The following is a 24,698-nucleotide window of genomic DNA, read 5'->3' on the forward strand; positions in this document are numbered from 1 at the left end:
CTGTACATAAATGACAGTGTTATATCTGGAGCCCTGGTTAATAAGTTATCCTTTTTTAAAGCACACCATGACTTGGAGCTTATTCATCGTTGGCTCTGTCTCATATAAAGCTAACAGATGACTTCCTGTTTTTGCAGACACTACTGGGGCTTTGCTGATGGACAGAGAGGCGGACAGCAGAGTTGTTTGTGGCCATTTTAAAGACCAACCACCTGCAGAGGGGCCTCCATTTTGCTTTTAGTGCTTGACCTACAGAAACACCACTAAAATGTTAAAAACATTTTGGAGTTTATGCCACTATCAGTAGCTATTGAGAAGCGATTTACCCAGTGAGAAATTAGTATTTAATTTTTTATATTTTTAATAAGAAGATATATATATATAAAAAGAAAAAATATAATTTTAAAAGATGATATATATTTACTGCTGCTTACATCTTTATTTTTAATACATTTAACTATTTTTTTAATATCCTAATTTGGGGGTGGATCTAAATCTAGTTCACAGGGCAGAAAATGTTGAATAAAATTAATTTGTTTTAAGAAATCTTTTGGCAATAGATCTCTGTTCTGACATGTACACAGACGTAAACTGATGTCTATGCAGTTTAATAAAAAGAGACTTGTATATTGAATGATATGTTTCTTTGTATTGCTTTTTGATGAAATCCATGCAGCAAACCAAATTCAGCCTTCAATTTAATTTTGTCCCCGCACAAGACAGTAAAACATGATCTATAACATCTAAGGCTCAGAAATCAGACCAGCTTACTTGTTAATGGCTCAGATGTAGATATATAACTTTGCCACATTTTTCTCTCAAACTTCACCCTGGAGTGCCTTAGATTTAAACAGCTGTGCTGTCAGCTGCTCGCCGTTGATTTTGGAGGCTGCTGTGCAGCAGCAGCAGCAGCGGGCATGAGGGGATGTTGAGCAGAGCAGCAGTGACTCTGTTGTTTTTAATGAAGGGGCTGGTCCTGTGGAGGTATTCACAAATGGGACTTACCAAACAATAGGCCCAGTGTGGAGCCTCACATTTTGCCCCTCTGGCTGCCAGAGGTCTCTAAACAAGGTTCTTTTAATAGAAAAGTACTTTTTTAGTAGTGGATGAGGTACTTTAATGGCGTTTCCTGTCCTCCAAATACTAGCAAACATCAGAATTTACTTTTTGGACTCTCCAGCAACACAATTTGTTCTGGTGAAAAAGTCGCAAAGGAAAAAAAAATGATAATGAGCCACTTCAGGAGCCAACTGGGATATTCTGGGGGAAAAGACTAAAAGATGATGATATGCACACGCTACAATAATTTCCCTGAAGCCATCTGGAAACGTTTTACACCTTTTTAGATTGGGCTGGAATGTGTGGGGCTCTGCTCATTTTTCATTTCTAAGTGTTTCAGTCTGCCAATGAATCCACTGCCACCTTGCAAAGAAAAAAAAACGCACAAAAGTTCCTGCGTTTTTTAAATTTATTGTTGTCGTAAATCGTGAATTGTCAAGAAGCATCAGCTCCCCTGAGATTTCCCCCAGATGTGCTGAGTCGCTAGAGTGCCTCTTCCTCTCCATGGTGCCATGTTTATCAGAGTGGTGCTGAAAAAAAGCAACACTCAGAAACTTGTCACAAAGTTCACTGATTAGAAAATGGATGAATTCATTACTCTGGTTGGGCTTTGCAGACATTTAGTGGTTGTTTACCATTGTGGAGAAGTTGCTTCACATATCTGCTTTTATTCATCCACCTTTAATGGACGAAATAGGAGACAGAAGTAAATCATGGGAAGTGCAATCTGGGAAATTCCTCTCTGCGCCAATTTAAACACCACAATCATTAGCGAAAAATGTTTCATTTAACAACCTGCTGACATGTGTGTGAAATAAGGATAACAAAACCTAAACTAACGCAACTCTTATCCTAATCTAACATCATCTGGAAAGCTTTTAGGCACTCCCAGTCTATCAGGAGTCTGTTCAATGTATCTTAAAGGCTCCTTCATTAGAGCTAAACAAGCTCAGTGCTTTTACCAAGGTTTCCATCCCTCCATCCATCTTCTAAAAGCTAATCAGAGACGCTTTGACCTCCTTCTCACCTGCCAGCTGAGATCTCTCCAGTGTGTTCCAGGTCTGTCCTAGAATCTCCTTTGGGTTGAACAGCTCACCTGGGAGGCTTCCAGGACAAATCTTAGACAGATGCCCAAACTATCTGGCTGCTTTAAATACAATGCTTGATTTTTCGGCCATGACCCACAGCTTGTGGGCAGAATAGACTGGTTCATTGATAAATTTGTATGCCTTTGTAGTTTCTCTCTCGATCACTTGCGTGGCCGTGGCTGTTGGGGCAGATTGGACAATCGCTGATCTTAACGTCTGCGTTTCACCCCTCAAACTGTCGCTAGGTTCAAAAACCTCCTTGATTGCTTTGGTCGGCGATAGTTTGTTTTGAAGATGCCGACTTGTCTGCATCTTCGATCGTGGCTCAAGAGTTGGGTGTTCGTCTTGTAATCGGAAGGTTGCTGGTTCGAGCCCCGGCTCGGACAGTCTCGGTCGTTGTGTCCTTGGGCAAGACACTTCACCTACCGCTTACTGGTGTTGGCCAGAGGGGCCGATGGCGCGATATGTCTGCCTCGTCTCTGTCAGTCTGCCCCAGGGTGGCTGTGGCTATAACTGTGGCTGCCTCCACCAGTGTGTGAATGAGTAGTGGTATTGAGGACGAAAAGCGCTATATAAGCGCTATATAAATGCAATCCATTATTATGATTATTAAGTCACTGTCATCAAAACAAACTACTGGCAGCCATGGCTATCTGCTAGCCAAAGCAATCGCAAGGTGGTTTTTGGTACAGCAACCAATTACACCAGTAATTGACTGCCAGAAATCACCAACAACAAATTACAGCTGGTTGGTATTTAATCATTTTTCCCCAGTGACAGGTGGTTGCCAGGACAATTTGAATTTCTTAAGTGAATGAATTTTCATTATTTTTTAAGGAAAGCCAGCTTATTAAATTTTACGGTGTACAAAGATGACTAGTGTAGCACAAAGCCTTCATTTGGTTTGGTCATTAAACCTGTCCTTTGGATAGCAATCATGTTGCTTTGTTGTCCCTTTAGATAGTCTTTCCTAAAGTGCTCTACTCTCATAATTGAGGTTGTTATTCAAATAAAAGAAACTTGTCTTTAAAGCTGGCCTGACTGGCTTTATAAAATGGAACACAGTAAATGGACTTGTTTATGGCACCTTTCTACTCTGAGAGCAGAAAGCAACAATGTGGTTGGAAAGGTGTTTCTTAACCCAAAGCATGATCTTTCCTTGAGTATATATGAAAAGAAAGCTTTCTGGTTATGTGTAGCACAAACTTGAGTCATGTTAGGCACCACAGAAGAAGACTGGTTGGAGTCAAGAATTTAGGTTAACCAAGGGGGGAAGACAACAGGCTTCAACAACAGGCCATCTGTTGCTTATTAATCCAGGAGTAATTTAATAATTGGCTTGACTGTTTCAACTCCCTCCTATCTGACGTAAACCAAGAGTCTGTCTCACCTCCAGCTGGTTCAGAAAGCAGCAGATCAGCTTCTTACTGGTTCTAACATTTAAATGACATCATCTCAATCATTGCTTCTCTCCGGGGTCTCCGCTTCGTATTAGAACTGATTTTAGGATTTTATTGATCACTTTTAGAGCACGTATGGGTCTGGCCTCAAGCTGCAGAGCATAAATGATGACCCGCCTATGAACTATTTTGCAGCCCTTAGATCCTCAGTTGGCTTAAATCTAAAGGTGTCCGTGTTTTTGCTATCAGGCCCCCTCGGCTTTGGAACAGCCTGGCTGAGGAGATAAGGTTAGCAAATTCACTGGCTTCCTTTAAATCCCTTCTTAAAACTCATTTTTATAGACCTGCTTGTATGTGATGACTTTACATCTCGTTATATGGTTATCAGCTTGCAGCTGTTTTGTCTAATTTTAGTTTTTCACTGTTTTAAAATTAAATCATACTTTTTAATTGTATGTTTCTCATGTGACTTTCATGTTTGGCTCTCTGTTTAATCGACTCTTTTAGTAATCTGTTTGCCTGTCTGCCTTTGTATACTCGTAGTAGAAGTATATCAAAATATTGTATCAATATTGTTATTAATAGATCAATACATAATTTATAGTGCTTTGACAAATCAGAGACAGAACAACAGAGAAGTAATTTTAGGATTTATTTCTCTATTTAAGCTTTAATTTATAGTGCATTTCTGCACCAGGACAGAGTCTTTTTCTACATGCATAGAGATGTTTATAGCATTTCTGACAGAGGATTTCTTTTGAAAATTTCATGTAGTCAAACAGACTGGACACTCTTTTTTAAAAAAAAATAACCTGAAAACATAGATTTGAGACATTTTAAGATGACACAAACTCATTGCCTTTACTGTACACAGATTGATTGTGCTTCCAGGGGCGCTCGCCTATTCTCAGCCAGGAAAAACCCTGCAGGATTTCAGTATTTGGATCAAGTCATTTGCAAGAAATAGGCAGTGTCAGTTAAGTAGGCTGCAGCTCTTATTTGTGTCAAATACATCTTTAATCAGTGTTTAAATAAATAAAAGAATTGGCTCAAGCTCTGTTTTAGCCGATAGCCAAGACTACAGGACACGAGGGAAAGAAGAAATCACCACATATTTATTGCATACATAAAATACCTTTCTGGATGATGCTCAGTGATTGTATCTTCTTCACTGAACACTTGACCCTGTTTTTCAGTTGCTTTAGCTTTATCACAGCAATTCAGTATCCAAAACTGGCAATTCAAAGAGACGGGCTGATTTGCCACACTCCTATTATGAACCACAAAAGGCAGGACACTAAAGCTTGGTCGGTATGATTTAGTAGCTAATGCACTTTAAATGATTATTACTGGGAAGCCTGGACAGACCGTGCCATTATTTTAACTTTACCCAGGTGAGCAACAATTTAAGATGATTGGTAATCACCACAAATGCTGTTTCCACTTCATAATGTCTCACTGAGCTCTGTGGTATACATCGTGGCTTACTGTGTGAGGCTTTTACTGTTTTAAATGCCAGAAGTCATGATTTCAGTGTACTCTATGATAACCCCCTTCGGTGAACTGCAACATTACGATGCTCGGTTAAACATTACCATTACTTCAGTTGAATAAGGCATAAATTAATTAAAAGATTTTTCACGCTGAGCCAAAACAACTGTAAAATACTGTAAGTTGCATTTAGTCTAAAGCTCTTAACCCTAGTGTGTTTAACTGGTCTGAAGAGTAACATTAGGAGACCTTAACTTTTATAGTTCTTTTAAAAAAACTGAGTTGGAAACAGTAGTAGTACTAAAGTACAGTTATGGCTTGAAATTCAGGGAGTAAAAAAAATAAAAGAGTGAAGTGGATTCTACCAACCAATATAATGGTTGGTTTATGACATAGCTGCCCTAAATTAACAGTATTGGTAACTAAAAAAATTAATTCTTTTTTTCCTGTAATGGTTAATCCACCAGTATGTGCGAGCTGTTTAATCAGCATATTTTAAATTCTGAAAGATGTTTTTATCAATGATTTTAAACTTTACTGGTTCACAAAAAAAATCAGAAACAGATTAGTAAAACACATTAACTTTTGATTAAGATGCCAAATTACAATTATTTACTTGCATTCCTGAACAGAAAACATAGTTTTAGTGGTTTAATGTTATGCTTGTTTATTTTCTGACTTGTCAGAGAAGTCAAGTGTGCCGGATCAAATTTGGGTATAAAGATTCAGTTCAGCGAATTAAGTAATTTTTTGTTTTAAGCAGGCTTTTGACAGATTTCTAAAGGTGGTCCAAGAAATTTGCAAAGCACTGTACCATTACTTGAAGTAGAAGATATAGTCGACATTGATTGATGATTAACCTTCAAGTGACTGCTGTATATAAATATATGTACTATTGTGACACTCTCAACACTATCAGTCGAACAGGCCTAGATAATCTGCTAGCTATAAAACTAATTGCAAGGACTGCAACCGACTTTACCTTCAGCAACCACTTGGCAACTGGTTGGGGAATATAGATTTTTGCCTAATGACTGTTGGTTATCAGGAAGTACAGACAGGTTTCTAGACCTTAATTGAAAAATATTTCCCACCATGAATTTGTTATTTACCTACCAAACTTTTCATAGTTTGCCATCAGTGTGGCAAAGATAACTGCAAGTTATCTGGGATCTTTTCTGAACCTGGAAATATTTTTTATGTAGTTTTGCAGTGAACAATGGCTAACGCACCTAGAGAAGCAAAAGGTTGTGTGGCTGACGCCTCGAGGCAGATACTTAATGACCAAAGTAACTATGAAGATAGCTCAACAAACTCAGACATATTAGGTTAACTCCTTTTTACTTAAACATAATTTAAACTGTTTAAGGAATGACAGACACAAATAAATTATTTTATTTTTTATTAGCTATCAAGTGAAGCATTCCTGTTTTAAATGTAATGCGGTGATTTTAGCTGCTAAAATAGCCTGGTTAAGCATGAGGGTTGTGAGACAGAGAGGGAAAGGGGACTTTCCAAAATTTAAAGTAACATAAATGTTGCCAAGATTAATGTGAAAGGTGCAGTAGGAAGGTGGCTGTAACAAGGAAATATAATAAAAGTTCAACAAGGTTATTAGGAAACCCAAATGTGAGAAATACATAAGACAAAAAGTTGACAACTTGACCAAATGACAAAAAAAGAGGAACGGTGCGAACCCTGCATTCATGTACTCTTTTGTTCTATTGTACTCTTATTATCAAACATAAGCAAAACATTTCTATGCAATACATGAATTTTTAACATTAATCTAAAATTTCTTATGATTATGCAAATATGTACATTTATCTGTCATCAACTCAGCAACCCAAGATTTCCTCTTGCTCTTACTCTGGTTTGTGTGAATTTTTCCACTCGGAAATTTGTTTTCCCTAATGAGTGCACTGCAAGAACAAACACAGTTCAGGGAAATAAAATGCAAAAGTAAGCTTAATTAGACAAAAACAATGGTGGGAAAAGAACAGAGACAGGAAGTTAAGAAAAAAGTAAGCTAGACGAGGGAATAACGTTCAAAATAGAACAGGAAGTAACTGAAAGGCCCACGAGACAGAAGGCATCATAAAAAGTGACCCAAAGGAAAACTAAGGACAATGTGCAGTGTGACAATCCTTTTAAAGAAATCATTTTTTGAACTTATATTTACACTAACTTCATGCTCAGTTGATTTCACTAAATAGCAGTTTGGGTGCTTACTGTCAAATGTTCCATGTTTCTGTATTTTGCTTGGAAGAAAGAGCCCTTTGTTCAGGAGAGTCAAGATACTTCCCCTAAAATAGTGCCTCACTGCCAAGCATCAATAAGTAGAGCATATGAGCCAGTAAAGTTAAAATCTAATAAAAATAAACACAGGCCTAAATGCATCACCAAATGTACATAACTTCACGTAAATGCTGTATGTGAGGCATTCTGTAATCACATCTGAGACCGCTATCTCAGGAAATACCAACAGGAAAGACAGAGATCAAATGTAACAAATGGAGTTAATTTGCATTTTGTTTTAAGGTGACTTGCGAGATTAAATCCAGCTTGCTTAATAACTTATAATTCTCCTGCAGACCACCTTGGCTCCGAAGGACTTTTAATCATTGCTTTAGTTCCAGCTGGTGTAGCTTTGTGGTGAAAACATCACCTCATGGCCTTTGCATCAACCCCAAACCAGTCTAGTTCTCCTGTTGTTTGTGCTGCCGTGACCTTGTCGATTTCACCACCTGCTTTTTTACTTTCTGCAGGAAACTGAAGCTGGAGAAGGAACTGGCAGGAATGCTGTGGAGGATTCGGTGGGAGGACCTTCAGTTCGAGAGCCCAAATAAATACCACAAGCGTGCTGGCAGTCGGCTCACCCTCTCACAGGTAGATCACAAGATTTATGTGCAGAAAATGATGCAAAATGTTGAAATGACACCCACACGATCTCATATGAGAGCTAGCAGCCATTAAACTTTAAAATCTTCATAATTGTGAGCTTTTTATCACTTTATATCAGGCTGCAATCTGTGAGGCCTAGAAAATTGTTGTCTGTGCCCTGGTCCCTATTCTGTTCTCACGGTTTCTGTGTATTTTGGAGTTTTATTCTAATTAACTCTTGTTTTGTTTTTTTTATTAGTTTTTCATATATTTTCATAGTCTTTACAGTCTTGGGTTCCTGGTTCCAGTTTGTATTAGTTCATTTGTTCCCTCAGTGCTTTCTGTCTCATTCTCCTGTGTCTTTCCCACTAAGTTTATTTATTTGCCTAGTTAGTCTTGCTTACTCTGTGTTTTAGTTTGGCCATTAAATGTCTGCTGAGTTTTGTGCCTGGTTTTACTTCCTCCTGCTGTCTTATTGTTTTGATTGAAATCAGCAGTGTCTTGTTACCCATCTGTTTCTACTCTTCTTAATTACCCTCATGTATATAAGTAGTCCTCTCCTGCTTCTTAGTCTTGATCATAGCATGCATTTGCCCCGCTTTGTATCCTCTCTGCTACTTTGTCAAGAAGCTTTGTAGGAATATGTTCATTGAAGTCAATGTGAAAGAACCAAAAACTACAGTTCCTCAAATGTCCACTTGAGGGTAGCTCCAAAACAGAGCTAATCCTTATAGACGCTCATGTTAGAATATCCAACTTTACAGCAGAAATAATCATGTTTACAGCTTTGAGTTTGGTCTCTTCAGCCAATTTTCCCCTTTATGACTAGAGTAAAAGAATTTGACCTTTTTCTGTCTCAATCTTGTAAAGTTAAAACAAAATTTAAAGTTAGGGTTGTGGCAGCTTTGGTTACAGGTGGTGTCACCTGTAACCAAATTCAAGTAACTAAACTGGAAATGATGACCATGTTGGAAACTTTTGCAGCTTTTTATCAAGTTTTTCTAACAAACAGCATGGGTTACTGTGTTTTTAATTGTACTAACAGAAGTTTTGAGTGCAATTATGCCCTTTTATTTGATATGTTATCACTAAATAACATCCCTAGACTGTTGATGGGCCTTGGTAATGAAGATTGCTAATGTGGCTAATAACTTAGCACTCCACCATACCATCCAAATGTGGTCACTTCAGTCATCAAACCACCGATCACAGTAGATTCAGCAAGCTTTTTATATACAGTCTTTTATTTTATCCCATCACAGTTTCCTCTTAACATCCACCAGCACAGTGGCTTTCAACGTGGTTTTCAATGCTTCTTTTGACTGTAATGGTTGATGGGGGTACTTTTGCCCATTTGCAACATCTGCAACTAGCACCCCAATATAACCTTCCACCTACACCTTCTGTCTATCCCGCTATCAAACAGCTTCACACAGTTAAAAACAGTCTTAATGCCTGTGGTTTAGATCCAACACTCGAGTCAATTAAGTCAATAAGAATTTCTCAGTTAGTGTCTCCTGACTGATGAGCTGTCAGAGTGAGGCCTGCTGATCGCCAGTTCTTCTTTTGGTTACATTTTTAGGTGCTATGTTCTTTGCACTTGCATTAACGTGATGCCAGATATTTTGATGTGTCACACTTTCATAATTCAACATCGTCCCTAAAACAGTTTTAGGGAACCCTAAATTTTTTATGCAGTCATATGCTGCAATAATAATATATGCTTACCGTAAAAAACCCCAAAGCATGCCTGGACTTATCTTGTCACACCATTTGGCAACCTCTGCACTCGTCTATGATTTGAGTTTGGTTAATGTGAAGTAGTTCTGAAAATCTACCTATTTAGCACGTAGCTAAAACAAAACCCAGCCCTGCCCCTCGTTAATTGTAACCTGGTGGATGTTAATTGGTAAAAAAGTTGCTCATCTGGCAGGTTATTTTTGTATGCTTGGTTGGTATATTTCATTCATACAGGCCTGATTATCAGTCTGGACATGTCACTGTGGTAAAATTGGACCCTCCAGGATTCAAAATGCTTGAAGTTCAGAGCTTCCCTCCTGTTTACACACTGTGTGCTGCGTATTAAAAAGCAGTTTGTGGGTTTTGTTAGAAAAAGCAAAAGCTGCTGCCCCAAGAGAGTCCAAATCCTTTGTGAGTTTACACATTCCTGAAAGCTGGTGGTTTATTGATGGTAGCTGGGTTTGCAGTGGCATATTAAATGATTGTTAAAATAAGCCTTCGCCTGGCCCCCACTCCTATATACATAATACGTCATTACGTTCTTAGTATCGGGTTCTGTTGTCTGAGTGTTAATGCATCTCCTTCGGGTTGTGTTTCATCCCACACGTGCAAGTGTTCATGAAAAGCACATGTACACACCTTTTTCATTATTGCTTTTTTGTCCATTTCCTGGGGTGTGTGTGTGTGTGTGTGTGTGTGTGGAAAACACAGAAATTTTCCAAATTAGAGTATTTTCCAGGGTGCCGTGTGATGCCAATATTTGCATTCTATACAAATGTGCAGTTGACTGTGCTGGCTGTATGCATGCAGTGCGCCCACTTGATTTTTATTCATTCGGTGTGCTCTGCAGACATTTGCAAAATGACTCGAGCTGGAATCTGAAAGCACTTTATTTTCTCAAATATAAGTGAACGATGGTTTCATGTTACGCAGAGAAGTGGGGCATGTTTTTGGGTAGTTGAACCATTTTAGAAATCTACATTGCAGTGAAGTAGAAGCACAGTCTTAAAGTGAACATGATTTAATCCTCTTTGCTTTAATCTACGCACACTAACTGACATTTTTTTCTTCTCACTATCCCTTTCCACCTTCTCAGAGAGGCTCCAGCTACGGCTCCTTGATAACTGCCCATGGAAAATATCAGCTATTTGCAAAAACGGGCTATTTTAAGGTAAGGCTTAGCGAGTTCTGACATTTTCAACTCCTGCGCACTCCTTTCCCGCCCACACATGTGCACACTCGCAGAGAAAAACTGAAGAGAGGAGAGAGAAAGCGAGAGTGTGGGCGAATTTAGGTAGTTGGTTTTAATGTGAGCTGCAGAATGCGTCAATTTTCTTTCTCTCTCTCTCTCTCTCTGCCTTTTTGTGTGTGTGTGTGTGTGTCTTTGTTTTTACACTCCCGCCTGCAGTCTGGACAGGGCCATCAACTTGTTGCTGCTGTTAATTTGTCCGTTTCAGATTGAAGAGGTGTGAGAAAATGTGACAAAAAGAGGCTGCTGAATAACGAGATGGCGGGCTGTACTCTTTTTTTAGCTGAATGATGCAGGGTTTTTATATAAATGCTGATGTCAGGATACAGATCGAGCATCTTGTTTATAATTAGGGTTATTGATACGCCTCTTGAAAGTCAGTACAGATCAAGGGTGATAAAATCTGTCACCAGAAACAGCCAATAATTGCTGGACAAAGAGAACCTTTCTATTCAGAATTCTTCAGGTCTTAACTGTGCATTTCATTTGAATAAAAGTTAAAACTCCCACACAAACTGCCGGTCTTGCTTCGTAGTTGCTACAGCAGCATTTTTCTCCAGTCTGTCACATCTGTGGCTCTGAGGATCATCACATTGGAAACAACAGACGCAAGTCTTCCTCTGCAGCACAGCTGCAATCGACCACACATGTACCTGTAGGCTACACTGCTGTTCTCTCTCTCTGTGCTTAATACTGATTCCTTTTAATTTCATGTTTTTTGTGTTGTTTTGTTTGTGCATCCATATATATATATTTTTTCTCATATGATGAAAGCTGGTGTGTAAATCTGGCTTCACCGCTCATCTTGTGTTGCACACAGGGGAACCTGGTGGCCATCAAGCACGTCAACAAGAAGAGGATAGAGCTGACAAGACAAGTTTTAATGGAGCTCAAGCATGTAAGTGTCCCAAAACGTATTCCTTTGAAGGAGATGCTTTATTATTGCGTGTCAAAGGGAATTACAGAAAGTGCAGCATGTGACTCTCAATTGTTGATTTTATATTTAAAAAAAAAAGAGACAAAAATGGAGAAGCCATCTGTGTGTCTGTTCTCTAATTATTGAGCACAGACTGCAAAGGCAATAATTAATAAACTGCAAAGAGAAAGGGGGATGCTTTCATGGGTTTCTAATTCCTTAATGAATAAAGTTTAAAATGCTTTTAATCACTCAGTAAGCATGGCAGTAACTGGATTGGCTTGGGGCAACACTTCTGACCTACTAAGCCTGTGTTGTACAAGTGCGACAGGATTACTACTGTTCACAATCTGTATCGCTGCACCTCTGTTTTCTTTCTAAAAAGTGACTTCTAATTGACTCGCACAATTTTATATTTCCTGGACTGGTTCTTTTTTCCCCATCTCATTTTATTTGTTTTCCAGCAAATATAAAATATGGAGAAAAAAAATCTAAAAATATGTTATATTATTATTAGTACAACCCATCTGGCCCAGTTTTACTTGTAAGTAACATCAGAATCTAGAGGGATGTTTCATTTGCCTTCTTTTATGTGGAGGGATCAATATTCTGTGCACTCAATTTAGTGTATGCATTCTTCATAAAAGGCTTATAAATGAAGGAACTTTATCACTCCGAGGAAGAAACTGAGAATCATTGCTGTACTTTTAAGGTTTTTGCTTTCATAGCTTTCTGAAAATAAAATAAAATAAAATAATTTAATACATTCAAAGATTCAAATGTTCTAACTTGATATTTATAAGTAAAACAGTAAATGATAAGATGGGCGTGTTGCTGCCAGACAGTGGACCCAGATGCAGGATTCGGCAGATGGAATTAAACAAAAATAAAAACAATAACAAAGCAGGACGTGGACAAACTGACTGCAGACAACAGACTGATGGAAGCTCACACACCATGAGGAATATGCAGACAATGTACACATAGGAGGAGATGAGGGCAGACTGGACACACCTGGGAACACAGCTGAACAGGGTCTAACTATTGAGATATTGGAGGCAAAACTGAACATAATGCACATGAGACGAGGGACTAAAGTAAATACAAAAAACAGGAAGTAACAATCACTGAAAACAGGACTAAGACACACAAATTCGACGTAGACAAGAAAATAAACAAACATGGAGACGTGATTGAATAAAATGGAAATTGAATTGAACTAATTTAACTATTGAACTAATTGAGTTCGGTGTAACAAGCCACGTTCTGAGTAAGGTTAGTTTTTCTCTGACGTTATGATGTATAAAATTCAGGTACAATATAAAAGCAATGAAATTTACTTCCTTTTGATTTCTTCACCGCTGTCTTTTAGCTTTCTTGGTTCAAGCTGAACTAAACAGCAAGGGAGTGAGCGAGCTTAGAGTTGCTAAGTAAAGGAAAGGAATGCACTGGATTGGGTATTGATGGGGTAGGCCTGACCTAAAGCACATCCCGCTTTATCCTTCTGTTTCACTCTAGCATCGACTGTAAATTATAAAAATGAACTTCATTATATTCATATATATTCATATTGACCCCAAAAGCTCATAAGGAAGGTGTTTACAAAGGTCATAGATCAAATGAAAAGTACGGTCTTTTCCTATTGACTTCTGTACAACTGGACTTCTTTTGAAAACAGAGACGTCGCTCCCTGCTGGCTGACCACTAGACGAAATGCATTGCCTTCACTTTTCAGACTCTACCTCGATCCTTTATACACAGTCTGCGAGTGAAACAGATTCTCGACACTCTTGAGTTTGTCTTCTTTCTTTAAAAGGGGAAAGCAAAGTTGTATTTTGAGGTAAAATGCATCTCTGAGTGCTTCCAGTTGCATCTGTTTGAAAAGAGCTTTACACTGAGTGAGACCTTGGAGGACAGAAAAAATACCCTTCATCTCAACTAGTTGTATTCAACAGGTAATTTATTTGCTCACCAAAATGAAGCAACTGTTTAGATGAAAGACCTTCATAATCTCCACCTGCTTTATGAAAGGAGTTTTTTTTTAAAGTGGAACAATTTCAGCATGTTAGTTTTGGGTATTTTTCTCTGGCTCTGTAGCTTATCTTGTGAAAGATAGGTTTGTGTTAGTGTTTACAAAGACCCACTGCAGGATGTTACGGCAAAGGGTTCAGATCCTTTAAACATGTATTTGAGTGCAGCTGCTGATGGAAAAGGTCTCCTCGGCTGGGTGATGTTTACGAGTGAGTGATAAGGAAGCTGGCTGAAGGGGGGAAAACAGAAAATCTTGCAATTTATGTGGTTTGGTGATGGAAACACTGTGTGGCAAAGGGAAACCCGTAACTCGGAAATTGCACCAGTGGTAATGAAAAGTTGTGGAGAAAACTTGTGGCCATTTTTTCTCTTTTCTCCAGCTCGGATTCTTTTGGTGCTTTTGGGCCTTTTTTCTGTTGCTGTCCTTCAGAGGAGAGGAGAGTTCAGGCTTCCTTGACGCCTCTGTGGCCTCTCGGTCAGTCGGCAGGCACATGGGGGAGTGAGGCTTCTGTCTGAGCTGGCAGCTTCTCAGACGCCCCGGGGGCCTGATCGACTGTCAAACCTCAGCTCGTATAAAAGCCGACCAGATGGGGGGAAGAGACAGGCCTGCCAGTGGAAACTTAACCACTTGTCTTCCAGTGCTCTCTCCTCCCCCCTCGCTTGTGTGCAGCGGGGGAAATTATATAGGCCAAAGGGTAGCCTAACATCCCCCGAGCCGTGAAACATGAGCAACTAACACCCTGGTTTTGGTGTGAGAGCTTCTGTCACTCACTGAGGATGAATTTTCAAAGTTTTGCACCAGCTGCAGAAAGATACGCTGTCTTTGTTAGCACTAGTAGCCGTTTGTTTTTCTAGAAAAGAAAATTACTGTTTTCTTCTTCCTTTTTATTTCCACTTCGCACATTCTCATAAAAAGAAACGTTCCCGCTTAATCGCCACCAAAGGTTTCTGTTTTCATTCCTTTTTCGAACATACAGAGTGATTCATGCTTTGGAAGACGCTTTGTGTCGTTAAAACCAGTGAGTGATTATTTTCCATGTAAAGCAGTTTTACACATTCAGCCTGTTCCAGTGTGATATTCCTGCTCGTACGTCCTCTCAACACCTCAACCTTATGTTATTTTTTTCATCGCCCTGAGCACACTGGCTCATTCATAACCTCCAAGGGCAATTTATGCACACGCACATGTTTCACCTGGGTGCCCCGAGCAGGAATGCGTCTCAACACGTAGGAAAAGACACGGTGCCAGCTAGCCCACTGCAAATAGATTATTTTGATGAACTGCTGGCAGCGTTATTCTCAAAACTTTGTACATAAACGAGCCGTCAGTCCTCCCTCCTCCGTCCTCTGTTTCCATGGGGTTCGGGAATGTGATGTTGGAAAGAGTTGCACTCACAGTTGCTGTGTGTTTGTGTGTGGTTATTTTCAGATGAGAGACGTTCAGTTCAACCATCTGACTCGCTTCATCGGGGCCTGCATCGACCCTCCTAACGTCTGCATCGTAACGGAGTACTGTCCCCGAGGGAGCCTGCAGGTAACCATTTTCAACCCCTCTAAAGCTGAAGAGGGTCACAACAGGCTATTTTAACCTTCAAATTACATAATAATTACAACCTCAGATGAACAACACATGGCATATTACACTGTTATTATTTATTTCACAAAAACTAAGCCAAAATGAAGATAAGTATACAAAAAAAATCATCAGTAGACTTTACGATTCATTAGCTTGTGGAACCACCTCTACCACCAGTAACTTGAAGTAATCTGTTCACATGTTGGACAAAGTAGACAGATGGTTCAAAAGAGGAGTAAAAGAGGCCATTTATGTCCACTGTGAGCGACCATCTTTGAACAGGTGGCTTATGACACCAACTGTCAGCCATCTATAATCCAGTTTTGAGATCCCTTCCCAGACGCCTTAACGCCTGCTCACATCCTGGGCCATCTGACCTCAGGATATCACTGGGGCTAGGTTTCACCCGAAACCTTGGCTGATTGTGACCTACACCCGTTTTCACACCTTGGCTCATGTGATTAGGTAGAGGATCATCGGGGGTCCTTTTGTCCCTCTCAGTGGGATACTCCCACAGGGTTTAAATCTGGGAATCTCCACCATTTGACCCTAGAACTGAAGAAACTTCTCAGATGAGAGGTGAAATGTCTTCAAGCAACTTAAAGAAGTCCAGACGCTTTTCTTTCCAAGCTCCTTAGACTTTACTATTCAGAGCTCATGGCTGCAAGACAAGCCCAAATCATCACCGCTTATCTGTCCAACATTCATTGTTCAAGAAGTCTTGTAGTTTGTTCAGATGCACCTTTGCAAGCCTAAACTGTGCCATGTTCTCTTTAGAGCAAAGGGGCTTTCTCCTGGAAACCCTTCCAAACAAGTCATGCTTATTTAGTCTTTTTTTAACTGTACTGTCATGAACGTTAACATTTAACATACTGAGGCCTCTAGATTTCACTCTTTGCAGTTTCTCTGGACACTGCACGGTCTGTCCTTGGGTTGAATTTGCTGGGATGTCCATTCCCGGGAAGACTGGCAGCTGTCTTGAATATTTTCCACTTGTGAATAATCTTTCCTACTGTAGTATGATGGACTTCAAATTGTTTGGAAATCGCCTTATAACCCTTCGTAGAATGATGGGCAGCAGCAACTGCTTCTCTAAAGCTGCTGCTGTCTTTCCTCTCTTGGTGTGTTAGCACACACCTGAATGCTCCAGACCAGGCCCTCATGTGTTACACAGAGCTTTCCACCACTATCACGAAGACCAGTCTGCTTTTTTACAGATGCTGATGATCAGTTAATCACATACATTTGATTAAAAGCATCTGGCTGCATCTTATCCTCTTAATTCCTATGAAAGCAGTTTAGTTCTGTGTTGTTGTTCATTTAAGGTTGTCTTGCGTCCTAGTACGCAAATCCCTAGAATCAAAAGACAGTGTAATTTATTTGTGTACTCGATTTGCCTAATTAACATAATTTTCATAATGTATATTTCAGTAATCTAAATGCAGCATTTTGAATTTTTCTGCACTAAACATTTGGCACATCTGTATAAGGCTAAACTAAAAATAGTCTTTTGAAAATTGTGAAATTTTGTGAACTTTGAAAGCTAATTTAAATAAAATATAAACACAAAGTATCATCATTTTTGTATTTGTTTGTTTGGTAAATTTTTAATTGATGAGGCATTGTTATTGTGAATTTGGATGTCCACAACACTGTGAGTCAACTGCTTTCAAAAAGCTCTTTATTGTAATACCTGTACTGATTTTTCGTAAATCTTGCCTCTAACATATCCCGCCCATACTAGAATAATTCAAAAACACTAAACCTAATACTAAAACTAATAAAAACTAAACTGAAACATGAAACTCACTCATGAAATTAATTGGAACTAAACTGAATTAAAAACAAAAAGTCAAAATGAGATAAAAAAAAATACAAAACTAATTACCAGCTAATTACAAAACTGTAATAACTCTGCTTTTTTGTGATAATAATAGCCCTAACTCACAGCCTACACTTGAAAAACATGTGTCATTTGTGTTTTTACAGCTTTAGTAAAATGGTCAGAAGGTGAAATGGACAAACAACAGCTGAGACAGCAAATATCTGGTGTGTGTGTGCAGAGGTCCGCTCCACACACCCTTTGAATCAGGTTGTGTTGCCAGATTGCACTGACAGATAGACAGAAGCTGTATTTAGCGTGTGGCTCGTGTGTCTAGACTGCAGTTTATAGACAATCTGCGTTTGCAGACGCAAACCCAGCGGGCCCTCATGTGTTACACAGAGCTTTCCACCACTATCACGAAGACACCAAAGAAGGAAATGTCTTCTGGAATAGTGATGTTCATCCCTGCAGTAGGGTTCAAGAGACCTGGATAATCATGTGCCAAGGAGCACTGAAAGCTGTCAGCTGATATTTTACAGACTAAACAATTCATCCCATACAATTTAACAAGCAATGATAAAAATAACTGAACAGACGACCAGGACCTAAAAGTGTTTTCTAAAAGTTGATCGCCACAAAGATGAAAACCTTCTGAGATTTTTTATTTTTGTTTTTTTCACATGACAACAGACAGACAGACAATAAGGACTCAAACAACAAATCTAACAAAAGCCAGCTGGTGGATTTTTGTGTTGAAGTACTGTTAGATTACAATACTTATCAAGCTAACCATTAAAAGTCCACACATTCTTTTGTCCTTCAATATTTGCGATTTGTCTTTTTTTGTTCCAGTAAGGAATACATGACGCTTTAAACAAACTTGATCTTGGCCCGAGATGCTGGCACGCCAGAAGCTTCCTTAAAACAGACGAGCTGGGAAATGACTTTTATCAGTCACACTTTAAAGAAAGTCGTCTGCGTAAAAGGCAGATATCTGTGACTGATGTGATACTGCTGGATGCTGAAACAGAGGCCAGGGAAGACAAACTGTCAGCTCTGGAATTGTTTCTGCATTTAGTCTTTAAATAAACTTTAAGAGCATCTTGGCTGCTGATTATGGACAACCAGATTTCAGTAAATATCAGTAAAAAACAAGAAAAAAGAAATTAGTGTTCCATGAAGTCATAGCAATAATAACTAAATGCGATAAATAATGAAATGCTACTTTCGGCTGCTACTTTGTCACAAGGCGCTGACACAGAGTAGCTCCACATGTTTTGAATTTTGGCAGAGTTTCACACCGGATGCCCTTCCTGATCCAACCCCAGAGGGATTGGACTCTTTGTCTGGAATTGAACCAGTTCAGTTGAATTCAGTTTTATTAATATAACGCCAAATCCCAGTTAACTCAAGGCACTTTATGTTGCAAGGTAAAGACCCTGCAGTGATACAGAGAAAGCAGAGAAAACCCCAACAATCAGACATTTTCCTATGATTAAGTTTTTTGGTGATAGTGGGAAGGAAAAACTCCCTTTTAAGAGGAAGAAACAGAACCAGGCTTGGGGAGGGGTTGCCATCTGGTGCAACTGGTTTGGGGGGGGGTGAGACAAAGAAACCAAGACCTTTGGCTTACCATGTGATTGTGTGAACCACTGTGCTATGGAACCATTACATATAATAAATACATAAAAAATATAGCAATAAATAAATGTGACAAATAAGTAGACAATATGTAGAAAATTAGGGTAATTAATACAGATAAATACAAAACAGTAAAAAAATAATGAATAAAATAAGATGATTAAAGTAAATAATTAAAAATAAAAAATAATTAACAGATAGATGGGTTTGGGTAAAATGCAAATGAAAAGTAGATAAATAAATTAATCTCTCATAAATGAGAATAGGGATGAATACTTTTTTTTTTTAATTCACAGTTTACACTCTTAAAGTAAAGCTAAAGGGTGACACGTAAATGTTGATGTGTCTTTTTATTCAAAAAAGAAAAAAAAAAACATGAAATAAACATGCCCTGTACAGTTAAAAATAAACATGAGAAATTCAAAATGAAAATAAAATGGATTAATCAAAAAGCAAACACTGCAATGAATGAATAAAAATATCAATTTTTTATTTTATAAATATATAATTATTTTTGAATTTTACTTTTGGTGCATTCAGGGTCTGTTTTATTGGAACTTTTATTGGCTTTATGCTTTAAAGATGAAGCGTACACAGATTAAGGATTAATCAGGACATATATACACTGGGGCGTGATTAGGGATAAGACACAGATGCATGTAATCACAGGTGAAAACAATCAGACAACTAACCAACCAGAACACACCTACTAAGGCAGGAAAACTCGCACTTAACATGATACAGAGACACAGGAATACTATACGGTGAATTAAAACAGGAGCTAAAAACTCAGCAATATCATAATAGTCACTAAAACAATAATAAAATCAAAACCAGATTTAAAAAGCTCAAAAAATCCTAAAAGTCTAGAACCATAACTCAAACTTGGACTAGCTTTGGTTTACCTGTAATCTAATTTAGGCACAGATTAATTAATAACAACAATGACAAACACATGAGTGTTTCCAGACATACTTTAGCAACAATGATAGAAAAAGAAATGTCTTCGTGGAGCATTTTGTACTTTTGTCTGAAAATTATAGATTTGCATGCTTGATTGGTAGGTTCTCACCTCAAGACAGACAGAAGATTATATATAAGGCATTTCTTATGTCTGCAAAGGTTTTTGAGTTGTTCTTCCTTTTTATTCTTTCTTTATTTTAAGGACATTTTAGAGAATGAGAGCATCAACCTGGACTGGATGTTCCGCTACTCTCTGATCAATGACATCGTGAAGGTACGTCGCTGTCAGACTGGGTCAACAGGCATTGATTTAAAAAGTCACACATGTTTTTGAAAGATTGTCCCTTTTTCTTAGTGTTGAAAAAAGAGGCTTTGTGCACTTTGGAGATGCACACAGAAAATGTCTGGGTTACCATGGTTTCTCATGGGCAGTTTCTCAGAGTCTAGACGGAGAGAGGGAGAGAGAAATGTGCAGAAAAATGTATTTTTGGCACAGTGCACGAAACTGGAGTAAATATTTCCATCCTATAATGTAAAGCAGGAGAGAAACTCTGCAGAAGTTTTCCTTCCAGCTTAATCAAAACTAATCATGGACATGATTTAGAGGACTCCTTTTTAATCTGTCCCAACAAAGAGGCTTTTTGTCAGAGCGATACCGAACGACTTGCATGACGAAGCCCTTCGGCTAAATTGCTCCACGCAGATAGCATCGTTTTGCAGGAGAAGAGGCGCTGGTGAAGCTCTGAGGCATGATTGACTCACCGTTTCCACAAAGTATTGAACATGAGTACTTCAGTATCCACTGTGTCTTTCTGTTTAACAGTAATTTCACAGAAATAACCCCCACGAAAGCGCCTGTCCTTGAGAAATGTTCTCCTCAGCATATGATTGTCTGTCAGATCATATTATTTCCACATGTCTGAACATAAGATTTACTGTAAACATGGGGAAAGTAGCAGAAACAGACAGAAAACACCCTGTAATGCTTTACTTGCACTTCTCTGCACCAGGGTATGAACTATCTGCACAACAGCTACTTTGGCTGCCATGGAAATCTGAAGTCATCTAATTGCGTAGTGGACAGTCGATTCGTTTTGAAAATAACAGATTTCGGCTTGGTCAGCTTCCGCACGTCCAGTGAAAATGACGACTCGCACTCACTCTATGCAAGTAAGTTAATGCAGCAATGATTATCCAGTCACATTGTTAAGAAGAAGAACATCAACTTTCTGCTAAAAGTTTGGGTTGTTCTGTTGTTATCTAGAGAAGCTCTGGACGGCTCCTGAGCTGCTCATATACGACCGCCATCCTCCTCAGGGGACTCAGAAGGGTGATGTGTACAGTTTTGGCATAATACTGCAGGAAATAGCTCTGAGGAATGGACCTTTCTATGTGGAGGGCATGGACCTCAGCCCCAAAGGTAAACACAACAGTTTTTTTTAATGGGCCTTAAACATGTCAGCTGACCCCTGCAGAAACAAATGTCCAGTAAACTAAAACATTTGTTCTTGTAGTTTAATTCAGCTCAATGTCTTTGAAAGGTCAGAGCACCCTTTCGTGCAGCCATGTACACAAAGAACATGTGCTGACCAGATGTCAAGGCAGAAAAAACCCCACAATGTGATGTTAAATCAGTCCAAGATATGAAAAAAATTGTCGACTGTAAATGAAGATGTGATCCAGAGATCGTGCAGAAGTGGAAACTGAAGGCAACGGTCATGTGTGTTATGTCTCGAAGCAGCTTTAGCTGTGATACATCTTCCTTAAGTCAACAGTATGCAACGGCTTGATTTTCAGAGTTTACTTTATTATTGTGTCATTATTAAAATAATATGCCCAACCCTTACAGGGTAGCACCACTAACAGATAACCAGAGCCACAAGTATAAACAAATAAAGCATAATAAACAGTAAAATGTATGAAGAAACACAGTGCTACATCCAAAAGCCCATCTGTTCAATATTAATTATCGCAGCGCAGATATTGTGCTCTAATATCGTTAATTATCATTGTCGGTGTTTTTTCAGCCAAAAGGTGTTTTAGCGTCACGGTTCTAACAGATCTTTGTGCCAGACTTGGCTGGTTTAGAAGCACCTGCTTCTGAAAGCTGCCATCATCAACACCGAGACCAGAGAGAGAGAATTTGGTTAACTGGGTCGCAAACAGTGTCCAAAGATCCCTAAAACATCCCTGTTTGTCAGTGGTCTGAATGTCTGCTGTATTCAGAATGTCTCTGAATCACTTTTTAGATTTCTTAGCCACGATGTAAAACATCACAGCTTAGTGATAAGGATAGAAGTGGAAAATAACAAAACAGTCAAAGCCTATGATGCTTAAAATATAATTCCATGCAACTTTTCACTATCACCGATGGACCAGTGGGTTACTTCAATCATTTCGAACTGCATGGTAAATGGTAAATGGCCTGTATTTATATAGCGCTTTACTAGTCCCTAAGGACCCTAAAGCGCTTTACATATCCAGTCATCCACCCATTCACACACACACATTCACACACTGGTGATGGCAAGCTACATTGTAGCCACAGCCACCCTGGGGCGTACTGACAGAGGCGAGGCTGCCGGACACTGGCGCCACCGGGCCCTCTGACCACCATCAGTAGGCAACGGGTGAAGTGTCTTGCCCAAGGACACAACGACCGAGACTGTCCAAGCCGGGGCTCGAACTGGCAACCTTCCGATTACAAGGCGAACTCCCAACTCTTGAGCCACGATCGCCCCCCATGTGTAAAATCACCACTTAAATCAGTTTAAAAAATCTGGTGACTTTGTCTCAACATAAGGGTGGAAACACTTCTTCCTTTTACTTCTATCACAGCTTCATTAATGTGCACTTGAAAACAAGACAACATTAATTTTACAGAAAACAAGGCTTTGTGAAATGGTACAGTTGTCTTCCATCACACCCATTAAATGGTTGTGATTTGCTTATGTGTTCCTTGTTTCGACTGCTGATTGGCTCTTTAGGAGCAGCTGTCATTATAATTGTTCAGTCACACCAAAGCAAAAGAAATAGGATGGTGATCTCTTTGGTCATCCACCAATTGGAAGGTTGGTGGAAAACAATTTCCCAAGTATCCTTGGACAAGGCACTGAGCCACCAGACAGTCTGAGCGTGCAAGGGAGACCACTCGTGATTGGAAATTGATTGGACAGGTTACCTGATTTGAGGCGAGGCTAAACAATTGCATTTTGGTTGGACTGACTGCATTGCTCTCAACATGTTGCAATCAATCTGAATGAGTGCAACTCGTCTGCGAGGTGACTCTTTGCAGCAAGGGACTCAACTCAACTGGTTGTGTTCTGTTTACTTAAATGCAAGGTTGCCAAAACTCTATGTAATTTTGCAGTTCAGTTGTAAGCCTGCAGCAACTTTGTAATGATAACAATAATAATAATAATAATAAATTTTATTTAAAAGCGCTTTTCAAGACACCCAAGGACACTTAACAATAGAATAAAACATATTATAGAAAAATGACAAAATGAAGAACAATAAAAACAAAAAATCAGAAAATAAATAAACAAACAATAGGTTCACAATGAATATGCAGCATTGGGTTTTGAGTTGGGATTTAAACTGGGGGAGAGAACCAATGTTTCTTATGTCCGGGGGTAGAGAGTTCCACAGCTGCTTTGCTTTTTGGTCATGCTGTGGTCACCAACCACTGTTTTCCCAAACATTAAGCTGCGTAAACACTGGAAGTGAATTGCAGAGACACGAGGCCAAAGAAGGTGAAATAATATTTGATGATTTTGAGCGACTACAAGGAAAATAATTGCTGTCAATGTGAAGTGGGTGAGACTGAATGACCGGTGAGTCATGAATGCCCATGATTGACATTCGGCCTGGTAGTAAATACATTAGAGGGTTACCTAGGCAACCAGAACCTGGATTGTCCTCAAGCGAAAGGCCATCAGCTTCAAAGCGATGCGTGACGAGTGACTCGCTTCCAGTGTGGACACAACCTTCATGTCACATAATTCTAAGATAGATTTGATGAGTGATGAAGATGTCTCCTCTTTAAGTATGTCTCTGTAAACTTTGCGGGTAACTTGTTTCCGCCATAGGTCTCAATAAAATCCTAAACTTGTGTCACATGACTTAATGCTACTCCAATCAGGATGGAGGAAAACACATATTTTTTTAGAAAAAAGGTGACCCTACTTTTTAGCAGCAGCAAAGTAAAAGAAAAAAAGGAAAAAAACTCAGACTACTGACCGTGTGAAAACTTTCATACACTTGTGTGAAAATTATATATTTGTGTGCTTGATTGGAAGGCTGAGCTCCAAGACAGGCAGAAAATTATATATTTAGATGACACCATTTCAGACTGATCTTAAATCTTCATTATTATGGTTTGAAGTGAACTACTCACACGTGACCCTTTGGCTTTTCCTGCACACATACTGCATATTGTGGTTTGACCAGTTTCCCTGGTTTCCCTCTTTTGCCTGCACCTCCGCTGCTTCTGCATTAGTGACATCAGGAACAACTTCTAGAGCTACTCCAGATCAACTTTTGCGCATCCAAAGTGGATGCGTGAAACCCTCCTGGAGTGCTTCATCTGTGCGATGGCTTTCATTAACCTTTTATTCACAGTCACGCTCTACACTGATCGTACAAGTGGCTCACGCTCATCTGTAACAGGCTGTGAGCAGTGAAAGCCAGCACCTGCTCTCTAGTGTTCAGATGTGTTGGAGCCAGTTGTGAAATTGTGATTTTGTGGTTTTAAAATAACAGTGGAGTCTTCAAATTACTCTTATGGCTCTTTCGTGATGATAATACTAACAGAAAAGAGCGGATGTGGAAGAA

General features: G+C 39.2%; 1 protein-coding gene across 1 annotated transcript in view; it reads left to right on the top strand.

Moving 5' to 3' along the window:
• npr2 (natriuretic peptide receptor 2) overlaps positions 1-24,698 on the top strand; it is a 92,958-nt gene that overhangs the window by 39,655 nt on the left and 28,605 nt on the right. The window contains exons 8-14 of the mRNA XM_026174420.2: positions 7,807-7,927; positions 10,758-10,832; positions 11,731-11,808; positions 15,287-15,391; positions 20,065-20,136; positions 20,873-21,032; positions 21,127-21,282. Of these exons, the coding sequence (XP_026030205.1) occupies positions 7,807-7,927; positions 10,758-10,832; positions 11,731-11,808; positions 15,287-15,391; positions 20,065-20,136; positions 20,873-21,032; positions 21,127-21,282 (767 nt within the window). The remainder of the gene's footprint in view (positions 1-7,806; positions 7,928-10,757; positions 10,833-11,730; positions 11,809-15,286; positions 15,392-20,064; positions 20,137-20,872; positions 21,033-21,126; positions 21,283-24,698) is intronic.

This window comes from Astatotilapia calliptera, chromosome 7 (genome assembly GCF_964374335.1).
Source record: "Astatotilapia calliptera chromosome 7, fAstCal68.1, whole genome shotgun sequence".
NCBI lineage: Eukaryota > Metazoa > Chordata > Actinopteri > Cichliformes > Cichlidae > Astatotilapia > Astatotilapia calliptera.